This window comes from Anomalospiza imberbis, chromosome 14 (assembly GCF_031753505.1).
Source record: "Anomalospiza imberbis isolate Cuckoo-Finch-1a 21T00152 chromosome 14, ASM3175350v1, whole genome shotgun sequence".
NCBI classification, from domain to species: Eukaryota; Metazoa; Chordata; class Aves; order Passeriformes; family Viduidae; genus Anomalospiza; species Anomalospiza imberbis.
Window position 1 is genome coordinate 10,143,423 of NC_089694.1, and position 16,379 is coordinate 10,159,801.

General features: G+C 41.9%; 1 protein-coding gene and 1 long non-coding RNA gene across 22 annotated transcripts in view; one reads left to right on the forward strand and one right to left on the reverse strand.

Annotated features, from left to right (window-relative positions):
* The first annotated feature begins 48 nt into the window (after window positions 1–48).
* Window positions 49–4,226, forward strand: LOC137482517 (uncharacterized). Its single transcript, XR_011004110.1, has 2 exons — window positions 49–117; window positions 442–4,226. It is a non-coding gene; the product is annotated as an uncharacterized lncRNA (long non-coding RNA).
* The window catches only part of TENM1 (teneurin transmembrane protein 1), an 838,901-nt gene continuing 825,445 nt past the window's right edge, over window positions 2,924–16,379 (reverse strand). For all 21 annotated transcript variants that reach the window (XM_068204864.1, XM_068204871.1, XM_068204873.1 and 18 more), the window contains 4 exons: window positions 12,070–12,457; window positions 10,136–11,356; window positions 9,500–9,642; window positions 2,924–8,090 (listed from right to left, as the gene is read on the reverse strand). In XM_068204864.1, coding sequence (XP_068060965.1) covers window positions 7,332–8,090; window positions 9,500–9,642; window positions 10,136–11,356; window positions 12,070–12,457 — 2,511 coding nt within the window. In that variant the 3' untranslated portion in view covers window positions 2,924–7,331. The remainder of the gene's footprint in view (window positions 8,091–9,499; window positions 9,643–10,135; window positions 11,357–12,069; window positions 12,458–16,379) is intronic.

Consider the following 16,379-nt stretch of genomic DNA (forward strand, 5'->3'; position numbering starts at 1 on the left):
TTTTTTTGGGTGTCCTATGGCCCTCTTGTTTGAGGACATAGGGCAGTATTTGAGGAGATAGGGCTGTGTTGCACTGCTGTCCACAGTCCAGACTACCTCTATGTGGGTTTTTGCCAGGTAGGCTTGTGTGAATTCCTGTGGGCTTTGGGAGGACCCCAGCTAGGGCCCAGCCTTGTTTGTATGCAAGGGGGATGCATCTGGTCCAGATGGCTGGTTTGTGCCACTAATGGTCATGCTTCAACAAGCATAAATGGTCCCGACTACCAAAAGAATGTGAGTCTCACGTGCTCCCTTCCGTGCTCCCTTCCAAAGCAGAAGACTAACAGCGATTACAACTGGACTACAAAAATATATGTAATTACAGAAAAACACTCCTTAAACATTGTATAGGCACCTTTGGCTTGCTCTGGTTGTGTTTTATGCCTATACTTGTCTCTGCAGATCTTGGAAGGCTGAAAATATTTCCTAAGAGAGAAAGAGGCTTTTTCCAGAAATGCCAGGCTACAGACTCAAGGAGAACAAAACTGACTGAATTTCACCAGACACTGCCATCTGCAGCTTGGTGGCCCAGAAAGAGGCCCCAGATCTGCCTTGTTGTCACCTCACTAAAGGCAAGTTGGATGTGAACAGTGACAGAACTACGTGGGCTGCAAGTCCATGATTCAGCAAGGTGGATGCTCCAAGTAACATTTGATAAAGCTGGAAGGTTTACCTTCTTACCCCCTCTGAGTGCGTGAGACAGTGCAAGCAGTAACAGATGTTCTGTGCGGCTCAAGTTTCTTGTAAACCGGCAATAGGAATAAGTGCAATAAATGAACAGCCCAGTCTTAACAGGGACTAGTGGGCAACAATGTTGCAAAGTTGTGGTTGAGGCATTTTCAATTCATTACTCAGTTTCTGTCTAATTGAAGGCCAAATTTCATCTATGGTGAACTATCCCATCATATTTTACACTGCATGTACATGTGTTGCTCTGTGCCTTTTTTGTATGTGTGCTTGTTGGTTGAAATTAGTCTTACCTTAATGCAGTGCCATACAGTGGCAGATCCAGCATGTTGTTCTCTTTAGTAAAATATTTAAAGGCTGGTTTTTCTTGTTACATAACTCAGCAAATGCACTGGCTGGTTTGTTGTCACTTGTGCCCTTGGAAGCTTTTCCTTCTCCTCTCTGCCTTAAAGGTTTCCTAGCCTGCTGTGAGCCTGCAGCATCTGGTCCCTGGCAGTTCCTCTCCAGCTTTGCAAACCACGCTTTCCCAAAGCCCGCTGAGCTGCCGGGTGCTGGCAGTGTGTGTGTGCAGCCCCAGCCTTCCCAGGGAGCTCTTCTGCTTTCCAAGCTAGGTCTAAATCCCTGGTTCGCCTGGCCTTTCCTGGGAGCAGGAACAGGTGTGTGCCTGGAAATCATCCCTGGCAGCTGATTGCACAGTGGTAGGGATGCATGCAGTGGGAAGAACTTTGCCCAGGGGCTGTTTCCTATCGAACTGTCTTATATTGACTTGAGGCTGAGGCTGCATGTGGAAAACCTGCAGCTCACAAGCAGCAGCTGCTCACCCGCTTTGCAGTGCAGTGAGCCGAGGATAACTGGTTTGACTGTGGTTGACTCCAGAAATGCATTGTTCTTCTGAAAAATACATAAAATAGGCCAGAAGATGCCATTTCTGTTTAAAGCTGAGAATGTCGTTTCAGTTTCTGGTGTAAATTATTAAGACAGAGGCTTGTATTGTTTCTTTTGGGTACCCAAGGGTCTGGAATTGCTGTAGGCTTAAGCAAGGTGGAAACAGAGAGAAGCTGATGGTGCCTGTGAGAAAAGAGGTAGATGCTTGGTTATGGGAATAGTAATTTGGAAATTATACTGATTTCCTACGATGACTTAGGTGTGAAGAGCTACAGATCCTTTTAGAGAGCAGCAGCTGCATTTTGCCAGTATGACTTCCCACATGATGTCAGTATCACCTGCTGCTTCCCTCCCACCATTTCCTTCAGGCTGCAGCCCCACTGGGCACAGCTCCTCGCTGCTGCCCTGTTCCCTGCCAGCCCACCCACCCCTGTCCCCTCGCTGCCACAGCCCAGATCTGCAAGTGCCTTTGTAGCTCACCGTGTTGCCCCTGCTCTGGCCCTCTCCGCAGCAGAGGCAATGCTGCTCCTCTGCAGCAACTGAGGCTCCCTCAGCTCTGGCTTTGCCTCCACTAAGCCCTCTCCTGTCTCTGCCTACGGCTGTGACAGCCCTCCTGCAGCACTCAATCAGTACAATATCCCAGGCTGGTTTTCTTCCCTTTTCTATTGGAGCACCCACCCCTTTGGAATTGCTTCCTTCTCATCCACCCAGCCTCAGCCCTCCTGCTTGGTTCTTACCCTGCCCAGCTGTTCCATGGTTTTTCACCATGTAACCTTTCCTTTAGCCTCATGAATTCCTTGTGCCCCTCCATTCATGTGCTCCTTCTCTCTGCTCCATGTACTGGGCTTTTAATGTTTTATTTTCCTGGGCACATACTTTTTATAACAGAATCATTCATCATCATCTATTTGAGGCAGCTCTGAAGAACATGCATTTTGCTAAAGGACACTTAACCTTTGCTACTCACACTGCCAGCAACATTGACTTCACCCACACTGTTATCAGGAGTGCAAAGGCATTTAACAGAGTATTTTTTCACTCTCACATTTGCTTTGAAGAAATATAATATTCTTTACACAGAAACTGACTGGGATTTCTCCTGCAGTGAAACCTGCAGAGTTATAAGCATGAACTTTGGTGAATCAGAATTAAAATTAAATCTTGCTAAGCAACATCCTGCCCCCAACTTTTGAGTCAATCAATATTGGCTGAAGTCCTTGTTTAGCTCTATGGAAGCACCTTTTACTGACATGACTAGAATATCTCAAATACTGATGTAAACTGATGTAAACAAAGACAACATCACATGCCATAAGTTTGCACCTTTATTTTTTAAAAATGAAATAGTCAAAGTACTTTCTTTTTCAAATATCGACACATAATATATTAACTTTCAATATTTACAGTGTGTTGCTGGGATGTTCTTGTAGAAAATGCATGCTTCTGGTCTGAAACCCAGAGCAAAATGCATCAGACCATTTAACTGCAGCCATATAACATAAACCTGTACAGTATCCAGTCACTATTCAGCACAGGAGTTAGAGCAGGAATAAAAAAATTGGGATCTATTGTTTCCTAGCAACGAGGCTGAGGCCATTATAACACAATTTCTGTAAGATCAGAACCTCTAACTGGTGTTAGACAGAAAGTGAAGATCTTGGCATACATTGTAAACATTTTTTACTGTTGATGAGAAAGCTAAAAAGGAACATTACTTTGACATATATTGTATGCTATGCTTCTCTTTCTTGTTTATTGACACTTCTGCCAGAAGAGTATGAAGGTTTTAATGTTTTATCATGGTTCATACAAGTAAAATACTGTCAAGGACACAATCTGATATACTAACATTTATTAAAAGGCTAAAGTCCACCACGAGATCTAAGGAAAAACTGGAAATTGTCAAACACATTTCCTTAGACAAATAATGGCAGGTGACAAATGCCCAGACAAATCCACAGCGAGTCCAACTCCACCATTCCCAGTTTCTGCCTGGAAGTGATTCCTCTGGCAGTCAGGCTGCTTTCAACCTGGTAATGTTTTGTATCAAGGAGAGGTTTAAATAACAGCTAGCGTTTGATGGGAAAACCCCTGGGGCTGTTGGTGCAGCCTGAGCCGGGTGTCACCTGGGTGTCACCGCGTCGGGTCAGCCGCGCCCGGCCCGGCCAACGCCCCGGACACACGGACACCCCCGGGCACTGCCCGTCTCCTTTGGCTTGGCTGAACCACAAGCTCCTCGGCCTAAACCGCTTTCCCTTTTGGAACAGCACCTTGGCTTCCAACAGCACCCATCACTCACCTTGGAGGAGCTGCTGCCCCTGGCCCAGGCTGGGCACTGCTGGGGGCTCCGTGGGCAGGGGGTGCGGGGTGGGACCCCAGAGCACAGCCAGGGCATGAGGCCATCTCTGCCCAGTGCCCTGCTGAGGGATGCCAGAGAGCTCAAACCAAAGAGCCAAGGTGTGTATACCCACTTGCACATTGACCAGTTCATATATATTTATTTGGCTATGTTCTACATAGATATCTATATATATATATTTATAACTTTGAAATGTTCTAGATTTACTAAATAAATATGAAAGCAAAGGAAATGTTACTTGTACACACTATTTGTTTGGCGGCCATAAAAAATATAGCATGTATTTCTCATGGTAGGTACTTTGCTACAGGATAGTGTGCAATAGTTGATTTTATTTATTTTTATTTTATTTTATACTTTAATTATTTTATTTTATTTTTCCCTCTCTCAGAGCCTTGCTTGCAGTGCAGAATGCTAGCATCAAATTATCTGATCTAAGTAACAGTAAAAATTTCCATGCTATTGTTTTTCTTTTTTCTTAATTGGGTCTCTAGGTTATAGTGCAAAATATAAAATTAAAAAAAAAAAAAAAAAAGAGGAGAACTATGTAAAAAGAACCCAAACCCACTGAGAAATTGCTCTAACTACTCAGGAAAAAAAATGGAGACTGAAATATTCCCTGCCTCCATCTGAGGCTGTTGATGAACAAGATGGTCCAAAGCTATTTGTTCATGTAGTTCTCACAAACCACTGCTGGCTGGCCCATGTGGAGCTGTGATATGACTTCAATCTCCTATGCTTGCTCTTTCAGCAATAACTTGTTTCTTGAGCACTGTCATCTCAACACAACATTTACATTTAGTTTCCTAAATTTAAGAAACTGTTATGACGAAGGCATTTTTTTGCTTTTGTAACTGGGCCATGTAGTGTCATGTGAGTCTTAATGAAACCGTATTCTCATAAGAAATATTGTTCAAAATGTACCTTAAACTGCACCCAGGAAATGGGAAAATGCCAAATTTACTTTCAAAGACAAACTTTTAACACATTTAACTCTTTGACCTTTTGGCATAACATGAGAACAACAGTAATCAAGGCAGTATTAAAAACCACAGCTGTAGGTTATACAAAGTGCATTTCCTGCATATAATACAAATATAACTTTAAGAAACTAAAGGCACAAGCTAACTAAATATGTATTACATACTAGAAATGCACTGTTCAAGGGAACTCTAATAGCTCCAAATATTTGTTTATAATGGATATTTAAAGCAGTTTGAAAATGATCCTCATTAGTGAATTGCAAAAAAGTATAATTGCTTAAAATATAAGTAAAATAGACTCTAATATTGACATCTTGGATCAGTGATAAAATACATCATCACATTTATGAATGCACTCTCTATATACAATTCATAAATTATTCTTCCATTGATTAAAAGTGTATTAGAGGCTCAAGGATTTGAAGGTCCATTTTTAGGCTGGTGTGGAGGTATTCAAATTCTCCGTGATTTTATGGAAAATTAGAGAAATCTGAGCTGTCAAATCTGGATGTTGCCAGCTCCCTGTTCTGTACATTAGTTAATGATGAGCCTGATCACAATGTGTGTGTGCAGATTTTGGTCCACAGGTCCCCCTGGCTGGGGACAGAGGATGATTTCAGGCGCCAGGCTCTCACTCAGCCTGATCCTGCACCCCCAAAGCTGCGCTGGCTCCCAGGGGAGCGAAAGGAATCTGGGAAGAGACGGTAATGGGCTGAGGCTGAGACGTGAGCTCAAACCCCAGGGAGGGGCTCTGATCTCAGGTGCCATTTCAGGCTCATCTCTAACTTGGGTACAGTCTACTCCACTTGCCCAAAAACAAATGAAAAAAGAAAACTGGGGAAAAAAAAAGAAAGATAAAGAATGTCCTTTGTTGGCTTCTGTAAATATGAGCAGAAACTTTCGATATATTTACTACATTTGTTCTGAAAGAAATGTGCAATAACTTCACTGTTACAGATACACAGGCTCTATAACAAGACTTCTAGATCCCTCTGGAAAGCTGCTTGCCCACCCCCCCTCCCTGTGTGCCTGGCCCACCTCCTGAAAATCAGGTCTTTTATAAATGACAAGCTGGAGGAAGGATCACTTACTCTGCTATGAAGTAACTGTGCCAGTAATGCATGTTACCTTGGGAAATAAAAATTTCTGTTCATGCAATATAATGCTTTTCTATGTGCTCTAGATATTGAGCTGAAAAGTAAAGAGTCATCCCCGAAATGTTCTATGTTTATCAACATATTTACTATCCACACTTAGGTTCATCAACTCCCAACTCACCAATCTTCTTCAGACTCGAAAAAACGAGTACTACAACAGGATCATTAATCTGAGATGAAAAGAATGTGATGTCTAAACCCAACAACACTGCACCTTCCAAATCATCTGTGTGAAGACAAGTCCTGGCCCAGTGACGACAGACAGGACTGATGATGCATGGCTTGACACTGCTCTGTGAGGGCTCCCAGCTGCGGTGTCCCCAAAGCAGTGAGTTAAAGCCCAGCCTGGAGCACACATGCCACTGGAGAGCCTCCTGAAGACTACAGTGCCCACTAAGCCTGCTTTAGCCACCCCATCTCTGTCTGAAGCCTGGCCAGCACAGTGCCACCAAACAGACTGGCAGATCTGTATGTGCTGCCAGACCCTAGTATATCCCAGTGCTGAGGAAAACCCCGGGAGAGAGGCCTGACACGCACGAGTGGACACAATGTGATGTTCAGCATGGAGCGGCTGAGGGGTGGCCGCAGCTGAGCAAAGGCCATAGGAACATCCTTGTATGTACTCAATCCAACCCAAGCCAGATTTCCCAGGTTAGAAAATCCCTTAGCTTTTAACTGTGAGGAACATGTGTGGGGTTGGTGAGCAGCTGTGAAGTTTCCATACACAGTCTAGTTTCTGTATGCAATCCCTTGAACTTATGGGAGATCTCACTGGGATAAAGGACACCCAGTAAATAAGGGTTGCAGAATCAGGCTCTGTAACCATTTAAATAACTGGTGAATTATAAATCAACAACAACAAAAAGCTTGTGTTTCTTTAGGAGAAGGCAGAGCATGTGGCGCTCGCCCCTACCCCGCAGGGCTGTGCGGTGTCACCCTGGGCACCTCGCGCGCAGGTCGCGCCGCTCGGCTCGCAGGACTCTGCTTCTGAAATTTTTGAATACTGCCACACAAGAACTAAAAATTGTCACTGTCATCTCTCAAAGAGTCAAACAAACGATATTAAAATACCATCTTCTGTCACATTTAAAGGCAGTTGGATATGTTTTTTCCTCTATATTTATATGTACAGAGTTCTGATCTAGAAAAACCAATACAATAAACCATTTTACGTTTAAAAACAGGCAGTCTTTGGTGACGCAAAGGCAGAGATTTTCTTTGTTACCTTCTGCCTATTTCACTCTGTCTCATGAAGTGAATATTATTGGCACTGTCAGAAAGTTCAAGATACTGCTCCACAGATAAAACAAAATATCCATCATAGCCTTGTACCCGCCCAGTGCTTAAAAGCTGCTGTTTCTCTCCATCTGTCCACGCACGAATTCCTTCTTCCCCCTCCTGCAGCCGCCTCTGCTCCTTAGTCCAGGCCTGAGCCACGGCTCGCTGCCTGGCTATCTCCAGGACATGGTTCTTTTCCTCTTCCACCGTGGTTCCGTAGCGCACATTGAAGCAGAGCGCGCCGTGCTGGAGCTGGATGTCGGCAAAGCGTCTAGTCCTGCCGTTGATCACCGACGTCATCTGTGACACCGTCACGTTGACGCCGTTCTCCAGGATGCGGCGCCCTCCGGTGCTGCCAATCAGGGCCAAATCTTCTTCCAAAGAGCCCAGCTTGATGAAGTAATGGGTGTCCCGGCCCTCAATGGTGAAATGCAGATTCTCCAGATAATGAGCGTTGTTGAGGATGGCAGCAATGCGCCGGCTGTCCTCGTTAGCCACCCCGATAATGTCAGCTGTCACTATACCGTCCTTTATAGCGAATTTGATGCCTTTTCCAAATACTGAAGGAACAGCTGCAAATCTCAGTTGCTTCACTCCTTCAGAACACTTGCCATCACTATACCTGGGTGTCATAGGAAGTTGGTCCAAGGATATAAAATTTCGGAGTTGCTTTTGTAGCTCACATTGAATACCAAGGATAGTCTGGAAAAGAAAATATCAGTCAAGTTTGCAGGAAAGGTACCTTGAAGTTCATTATAGTATCTCACACTACTCATCTCTTAATTGCTTAGAATGGCTCTTTCAATTTGTTTGGAAAGTATCATGCACACCTACAGAACCTGGACATATGCACAGGCTTTTTAATCACTTACGGTAGTGCTTTCTGTCTCTTGGACTCCTTTATTTCTAGGAAACAAATGCAAACGTATTTATCACAAATTATAAATTAATTATTTTTATATTTGTTCTTTTTATTTTTCTTCCCCCTTGAACTGTTTTTTCAGCCCTTAGCAGTTCAGGGAAACCTGAATTCAAAGCTATGCCCTTTCATGTGGCTCTACTTAATCTCTGTGTGTTTAATTACATCTTGTGTAGAACTGTGGTAATGACTTTTACAGCCCATTCTTAAGGAAACCAGGTTGTGAAGGTCTTGAGACACTAGAACAATAGGCAAGTACATCACGTCTGTAGATCTTGCTCCCCAGAGAGGCTAGAAGAAACCTCACTCCAAACCCCTCTTTTGTCTTTGAACACTATACCTATCACTACATCTTTTCTGTGCCTTGGAAAAGACTAACATCTCAGTGATAAGTTTCCATGGACATGCTTCACATCTGGCATAAGCTTTGACCCTGTAGCCTTTTTCATCTGGTGAATGGTAACTGTCTTAAATGCTGGGAACATGAATGTGAACTCTAAAATGCTCTATGCTTCTCTTTCCTGACTACAATAGAGGAAAGGCATCTTTACAAAATCATGTTTCTTTCTTAACAGATGCTCATATGCAAAACGTGAATGCCTGCTCAGAATATTGGTAGTTTGTCCTGTTGCAGCCACATTGATTCTGGACTCCGATAGCTGCTGTCTGGCTCTTTGTTACTGAAAACAAGCCCTGGAGTAAGGCTAAGATTTACAGACCCCTTACAAATCCATAGCAGCATTTCTGCTTCCTGCTATAATTATGCAGAGCTACTGACTTGTAAAGCTGTTTATACCCTCAGTGATTTTCCAGTGCTTGTGGCATCTTTGCTAACAAAGATGAAAATCTGCTGTTCTGTTTTTTTTAATTCCACAAGATTTTCTGCGGGTTTTTTCAATATCCACAATAAACACTTTCACCCTTTTGTGTATCCTGTGCCTCAAGTTTGGATATTTTCTCTATAAATAGCTGCAAATTTTCTTCACTGTGTTGCTAAAAGCTTCTCCTTGAACTCTCCTCCACTCTGATGCCAGTACATAACTGAGAACATTAAAGTTTCTAGCATTCTTAAACAATTTGCTTTGCCTATTACGTTGACAGATAAAGTCACATTTTTTCCTTGGTATCCAATATTTTCTATTAAAACTTCTTAATTTAGTATTAAAAGCAGCTGAAAAGAATGTTTGCTAACCTTTCCAGGATCCCACTCCTGGGTTTTTGTTTGAAGCTGTAGAAGTTCGTATGTTGTCCCCAAAGCTTCTATCTCTGGTTTTGGGAATCCAGGCAGCACGTTGTGCAACTGGAAACCAAACAGCTCTAGCCAACTTCCAATGTCTACAAAACAAGAAAAGGATGCTGGCAAAAAGGCTCATAAATCCTAGAAAAAGTGAGGGCAGTCTGCAGAAATTCCAGCTATGCAGAAATAATGATTTCACATCAATTTATGTTTCCTGCAGTAGCTACAGCATTTATTGTAGCAAAGAAATTATTCGGTTACAAAGCATAGCTATACTCAAATCAATAGTGTTCCCTCTATCTATTTAAAATAGAAAAAATTCAAATTAAGCTGCTTCCATTCTTCCCCTAATTTTAGCACTGAGAAAAGCAACAGAAACAGCTATTAATTATTTTCTTGGTTACCATAAACCTTAGAGAAAACAGATCAAGCTCAGTAAGATGCAATCTATTAAAGAAATTACTTCAATAGATTTAAGATTAGAGACTTTTTGTATGCAAAAGATTTCCAGAATGTTGAATCCATACCACAATTCAAGAGGAAGTTTTATTTTCATTAGAGACATTTTCATGAGAGACAGGTTACATTTACCTGTTGTATACTTAGCAACATCTTGGATTTTGCCAACTGGGTAATTATTTTCAAATGAGTAGAGATTAAATGGTTGTGGGACAGCATTCAGGTGCTTCCATATACGGTGATTTGGTGTCGTCCACCGACCAGCAATGACGTCATAGTCCCGCTGACCCAGATGAACTAATTTAGTAAGAGAATCATAGAGTCCTCCATGAAAACCAATGATAACCTCGAAATCTGGATTAGTGTCCTGGTAGATCTCTCCATAAGGGGTGTACAAAATTTCTTTTATGACTTGGCCTCGACTGCTAAACACAGCTAGAGGTGTCCCAGTGTTATCACAAGCAACATAATATTCTTCTCCACTGCTTAATTCCATTGCAATGAGATGACCTTGCAGATCATAATATAGGGATGTTATTTCTGAGCTAGTGTGATTGTACAAGTGAGTAACTCTTATTGGGTTGGAGAGATCAGCATAAAAGAACTGTAAGTGTTGTCCTAGGCTTGATTTGCTTGCAACTCGTCTTCCAAGACCATCATAACAGTATTGCACAGTCCAGCCAGACACTTTGTTGTACGCTTTGTTCAGCAAACCATTAGAGTTGTACTCAAAGATCTCATTGCCTCTTTGCCTGAGAAAACCATCTTCGTCCATTTTATATTGAATTTCCCCAAGCCTGGTAATGCGATCTCTCAGGTCGTATCTCAGAGGAGTTAGGCGCGCGCTGTTCCCATGGCTCAGCAAGTTGATGTTGCCGTTAAGGTCGTAGCTATAGCGCCACTGGGTTTTATCATTCACAGACACAGTCTGGAGCTGACCATCAGCGTCATATTCATAAAAATACCTTGTTATATTGGCATCTACACCCACGCGTATGTCACAGATCACCATGCGACCCATGTTATCATACTGGATGGTCATCCAGTAAGCAATAGACTTGAGAATTTCATACTGTACTTCAATCACCTGACCATTGGCACTGAAGATTTTGGTATGCTTCATCACAGTGGTGGTTATAACCTGGTTTAAATCGTAATTAATGACACTGAATTTTCCAAATTGTTCAGTCCTGCCAGAAACATCGACATAACGGTACAGATCTATGGGAAGGGGCGTCTCGTTGATCATGGCCTGCATGCTCGTGACACGGAAGTTGTTGTAGCTGTAGTCAAATCTGGCATTTACAAGCCCTTCTTCACTAAACCTGAAGATTTGGCGGCCAATAAGTGGACCTGTCCAAAACAAATATGGGAAAGAGGAAAAACAAGAAAAATAGTGAATTGTGCCCCTGGTTTACTTATTCTACAGACCTAGGACAGACAGGATATGACCTCAGGTATGCCCTTTAGCCTTACTACTCCTTAGCAGTCTCAGAAAATACCATTAACTAAGAATATTTTAGATGATTCTCCCACAAACCTTTATTAATGTTTGCTCTAAAAATTATTTATATTTTATTAATATTTGTTTAAATGAATGTTTTATTCCTAATTATGATTTTTTCTTACTTACAAGATAATTCTAAATTAAATTTATTTCACATGGTGATTTCCTTCCTCATGTAAGCTGTCCTTTTGAATTTATGTTATGTTACGGTGTAAACAGGGAAACTTAAAAATACAAACAATAAACCAACTTGATTTAGTATTTAGCAAATATTCACACAGAGGAATAAAACCAACAAAACATTCTAAGAGCTATTCCATACCAAGCAATAAAAAGAAAACTGTATTTCAAGTGGGACAGCTATATTCACCTATGGACACAGACACAGAGATATACACACATATTTTTCTAGTGAAACATAAAATATAAAAACTTGTAGACATAAAAATAATGGAATTTCATACCAGGTAAGTGCAAGATCAGGGTGTTGTGAATGAGGAATGAGTGTCACATTTTAAGGAGCCAAAAACTTGAGCAAAGTAGTCACAGTTAGACAAACCTGTTTGCCTGTATCTGATGGTACAGATGAACCCATCGTGCATTAAATGTATTGTTTTAATAACCCCAGAAGATTCCTCGTAGGTGAACGTGACTTGCGTAGTGTCATAGAGGATCTCGGAGAGCCGTGACTGCTTGGTGTACTTGTACAGGACCCTGCGGCCCGTGCCGGGGTACAAGGTCTGCAGCAGCCGCCCGTCCCTGGCGAGGTCCTGGATGAAGGCGGCGCCGCTGTCCGGCGGGGTGTAGATGTTGCGGTAGTAGCCCACGGACAGCATGGTCTGCAGGGCGTGGCGCACCATGCTGGGCATCGTCACCGACTGCAGCGACTCCGACTGGTCGTACTCGAAGATGTAGCGCCGCTGGCTGTGCAGCAGGAGCATCACGGACTGCAACCAAACAGCAACGGCACGGTAAGAGGTGGATCAAGCACATGGGGATCCAGCTAGCGAGCGCCTGGAGGTTATGGAAATGCTGAAACAACCACTCACTCTTGTAGTTTGCTCTTACTGTTTGGACAATTCCAAGTGAAGCTTTCAGCTCCAGGAGACCTGGCCAGCAAGGTGGTACAAAACAGGAGGAGAATCATAGTAAGTCTAGAGGTAAGGGCCTCCAAACTGGAAGGCAGATGTGGCTCTCAGTAGCATTTCAGCCTCATGCTGACTTGCTATGTTGCTTTGAAATATTTAGGGCATATTAGCGCCCTAATATGCCCTAAATATTTCAAAGGTATATTGAAATGCCTTTCTCAGCGACCAAAACCAGAGGGAACCTCTTCCTCACACACGGGCAGAGCATCTGCACCTCTGTCTAGAGGAGCTGGAAAGGGGAAATTTTGTGCATGTACAAGGTGTTTAGCTTTTATTGGCATTCTGCTTATCTACAGCACAAACCTAGCCCTTTTCCTGTATATCTTCTTTTAAATACACACGGCTCCAGAGTTAATAATATCTCCATGCCTACAGATGGATGAAAATACTCTGCAGATTTTTGGTGTGACTACTTCTATTGCTTATTTTTAATGTTTACAAAGAATATAATTTCTATACAGGTACTTGTATTTGCCCTGTGTTGGTTAATTGTGTCTGGTCAATGAAATCTGGTTTGCTTATCTGGCAGATGAATGTGCAAGCACAGCAGACTTTTTCTATTGATAATTATAGTTTGGGTTCTGTACACCTTCTCAGAGCACAAGTCGGCTGTTGAACAGTCACCGTTGAAACAAAGGTATTGAAAACACAGAATGAAAATGTATGGGGAACTCTGTCACCTTCCCCCAGCTCTGGCAAGTGGCTTAGCTGGACCAGAGCACTGCACATTCCTTGCCTTGTCTGAGTCATGCTGGAGCACCAACACTGCCCAGCTCTTAGCCCACAGCTCAAACCTAGCAGGCACATAAGCAAATTTGTCAGGCTTCTGCAGGACTGAGATATCATACAAAACAAAGTCTTACATGGAACTGCATGACTCCTTTGTCACAGAGCATTGGGGAAATTAATCAGAAAAATAGGATCTTTTCCCCTCTAAGCTCAGAAATCTTCTCTGGGAAAAAAATCACCTTAAGATCAGCCCTGCAGGGTGTTAAGTAACACGGGCCCTGAGGCACTTCTCTCTGACAAATAAACCAACTGTCAATTCAAAGGGCCAGAGATAGGCTCAGCCTTGGCCATCCTCTCTGTACCCCCCGCCCCCTGCCTGCCCAAGATGTGTCTCTTCCTGCCCTTGGCAAAAGACATCTGTCACCTGTGCAGCAGCCAGAGAGCACCAACATATGGGACTCCAGCTCACCCTCTGCCAACTGGTGACGACAGACCTTCACACCGAGCACTTTCTGAGCACTTTATTGCTGCTCCACCAACCATTTCCAACATGCACCATGTTTATTTTGTTTCCACCTTCAGTCAGGAGTCTCCAGTCTGCAGTAAACCACTGGCTGAACTCTCTCCTAGCACTGCTGTGACGCCTCTTTCTATATACTGCTCCCGTGCCTGTTTTTAAGCTGTCTGCCATTGACAGAGTATGAATAACAATATCAGAAACATCCCCAATATAACTTTAGTGCCCCTGTGTACCATTTTTATGGCACTTTGTGAAAGTACTTTGGCTTTTTCACTATTGTCCAGGATAATAAAAAGATAGACAGTACAAGGGCTGGAGACTGAGTATCTTTGCAAGCCTATTAGAGGATACCATAAAGAGAAAAAAAAAAATCCCCAATTCATCCTAATAACATTAAAATAGATTTTTCAACTCTGCACAAATTGGGTTCTAATTGTTTTAAAGGATTTTAGAGGGTAGCTCATAAAACATCCAAAAACCTGTCATTTTATTAAAGCAACCAGAGCCTGGTCAACCACATAATGATTGATGCTGCATGGTGTATCAAGACAAACAGCCAGTGGCCAATTACTGGGAGCTCTGCTGGGAATAGACAAATGCTGAGCATCACCACTAGATGTCATTTCTGTCCAGCAGACACACAGACACTCATCTGTTTTGTCTGCCAGATTTTGAAAGCAAGTTTAGAGTATTCAGGAGATTTTCTAACAGTTTAAACTAATTGAGGAAAGGGAACAAACAAAAGTAACTGAATTTCATCAGTAAGAATTATTTACAATGCTAATGTTGTAGTGTTTTCCAAAATCTTATTTATTTGAGCTAATTTCTTAAGGGGCAGAAATTTTTGAAGACGTACAATTAACTCATCTAGTGATAAAAATGAAGAATTAAATAACTATGAATTGGAAGTGACCAATAGAATTGATTTTTTTTTTTCATGAAAGGAATTATTGGGTCTTACAAGGCTTCAGAAAACCTTTAGCAATCATTACATAATTAACACAATGAGTTATTGACTTTAATGGAGCCACAAAGTTATATTTCGATGTCTAATTTTGACAGTGAATTAATCTTTCTTTGGCACAAGATACAACAGTCACAGAAGTCCATTAAATAGCTGGGAGATTATTGTCCATGGTGTGAATGACTTTCCATAATTTTAAAGACAAGTTACAGCATTACCAAAGCTGCTACCTGAACCAGTAAGCTTTTGCCACTTGCTTCTACAAGATCAGGATTTGGCTTTTGTGTAGAATTCTAGAATAACAGTGTTAAGTTATATGACTTTATTTATAAGTTCATCATAAACTAAGAACAAACAAAGTGGTTTGGAAAGATGAGAAGCATACATCTTTCCAAAATTACAGTCCATTAGGTCCAAAGAAAAAAAATGAGAGATTCCTCCAAAAGGCACGTTGCCCAAATATTTGAAAGCTGTAGAAAATGCCTGTTTACTTGTAATTTGCTAAAGAGCATACAGACAAAAAAAGCTCTACTTTATCTGAAACAAACTTCTGAAGCTCCTGGGGTTTGCCAATCTTGTTAACACATGCAAGAACCACACTGCATGCAGACAAGGAGGAATCACATTTCTATGCATTTTCCAGTCTTGGTAATTTTTTTTTCACTGGGTTAGGTTTAAGTTTTTTGAGGATCTTAAATACATTCAAAATAAGTACAGCACAGTTTATCTTAAAAGTCCACATTTGGAACTCTTTAATATACAAGTAAGTTCAAAGTCACTGGATTTCCTCTGTGGATTTCCTCCTATCAATGTTACCTCTTCTGCCCCCACTCCCCCATAGCCTTTTCCTGTGGTTTACAGGTTCAGAGAAAGAATTCAGAGAAAGAATGTTCTGCTAACTCAGGGTGTATTGGATAGTCCAAGATGCTGATTTTAAAAAACTTTGAATATGAGTTTGCACTGAGTTCTGAGAGCTTTAAAAATACAGACTGGCTTTCTGGTTTTGAAAGACAAGACCAAACAAAATGCTACTACAGATGAAGGTGTGCCTCCTTGGTTTGTACAATATTTATCTACACATTTTGTGACCATTGCCTCTAGACATACATGGAACTTACAATATTCAGGGAATTTAGATGCAAAGTCACCATAAAAGCAGAGAAATAACTCATTTCACACTAATATTTTCCCCCTATATGGCCCCCATATATACTGCAGTAAGCTTTCTCCTCAGAAGATCAATCCCTTGTTTAAAATAACAGCATTGAATAGGTAAGTTTGTGCTCATGGGTTCCTAATTTTGGCTTAAAAGAACTGTTTGTGGGGGGAAAAAAGTTCTCTTTCAGGACTGTAATCTTTCTGACTGTTATCCAGAGTAGAAACATGATTTTCAGCAGTTAGGGTGGCCTTTGTTCACTTGAACATGGGCTGAGACCAGAAAGTTGTTTTGACATACCAATTAAACAAACCTGAGGTGCTGATAAGTTTCTTCAGAACTAAACTGTGAC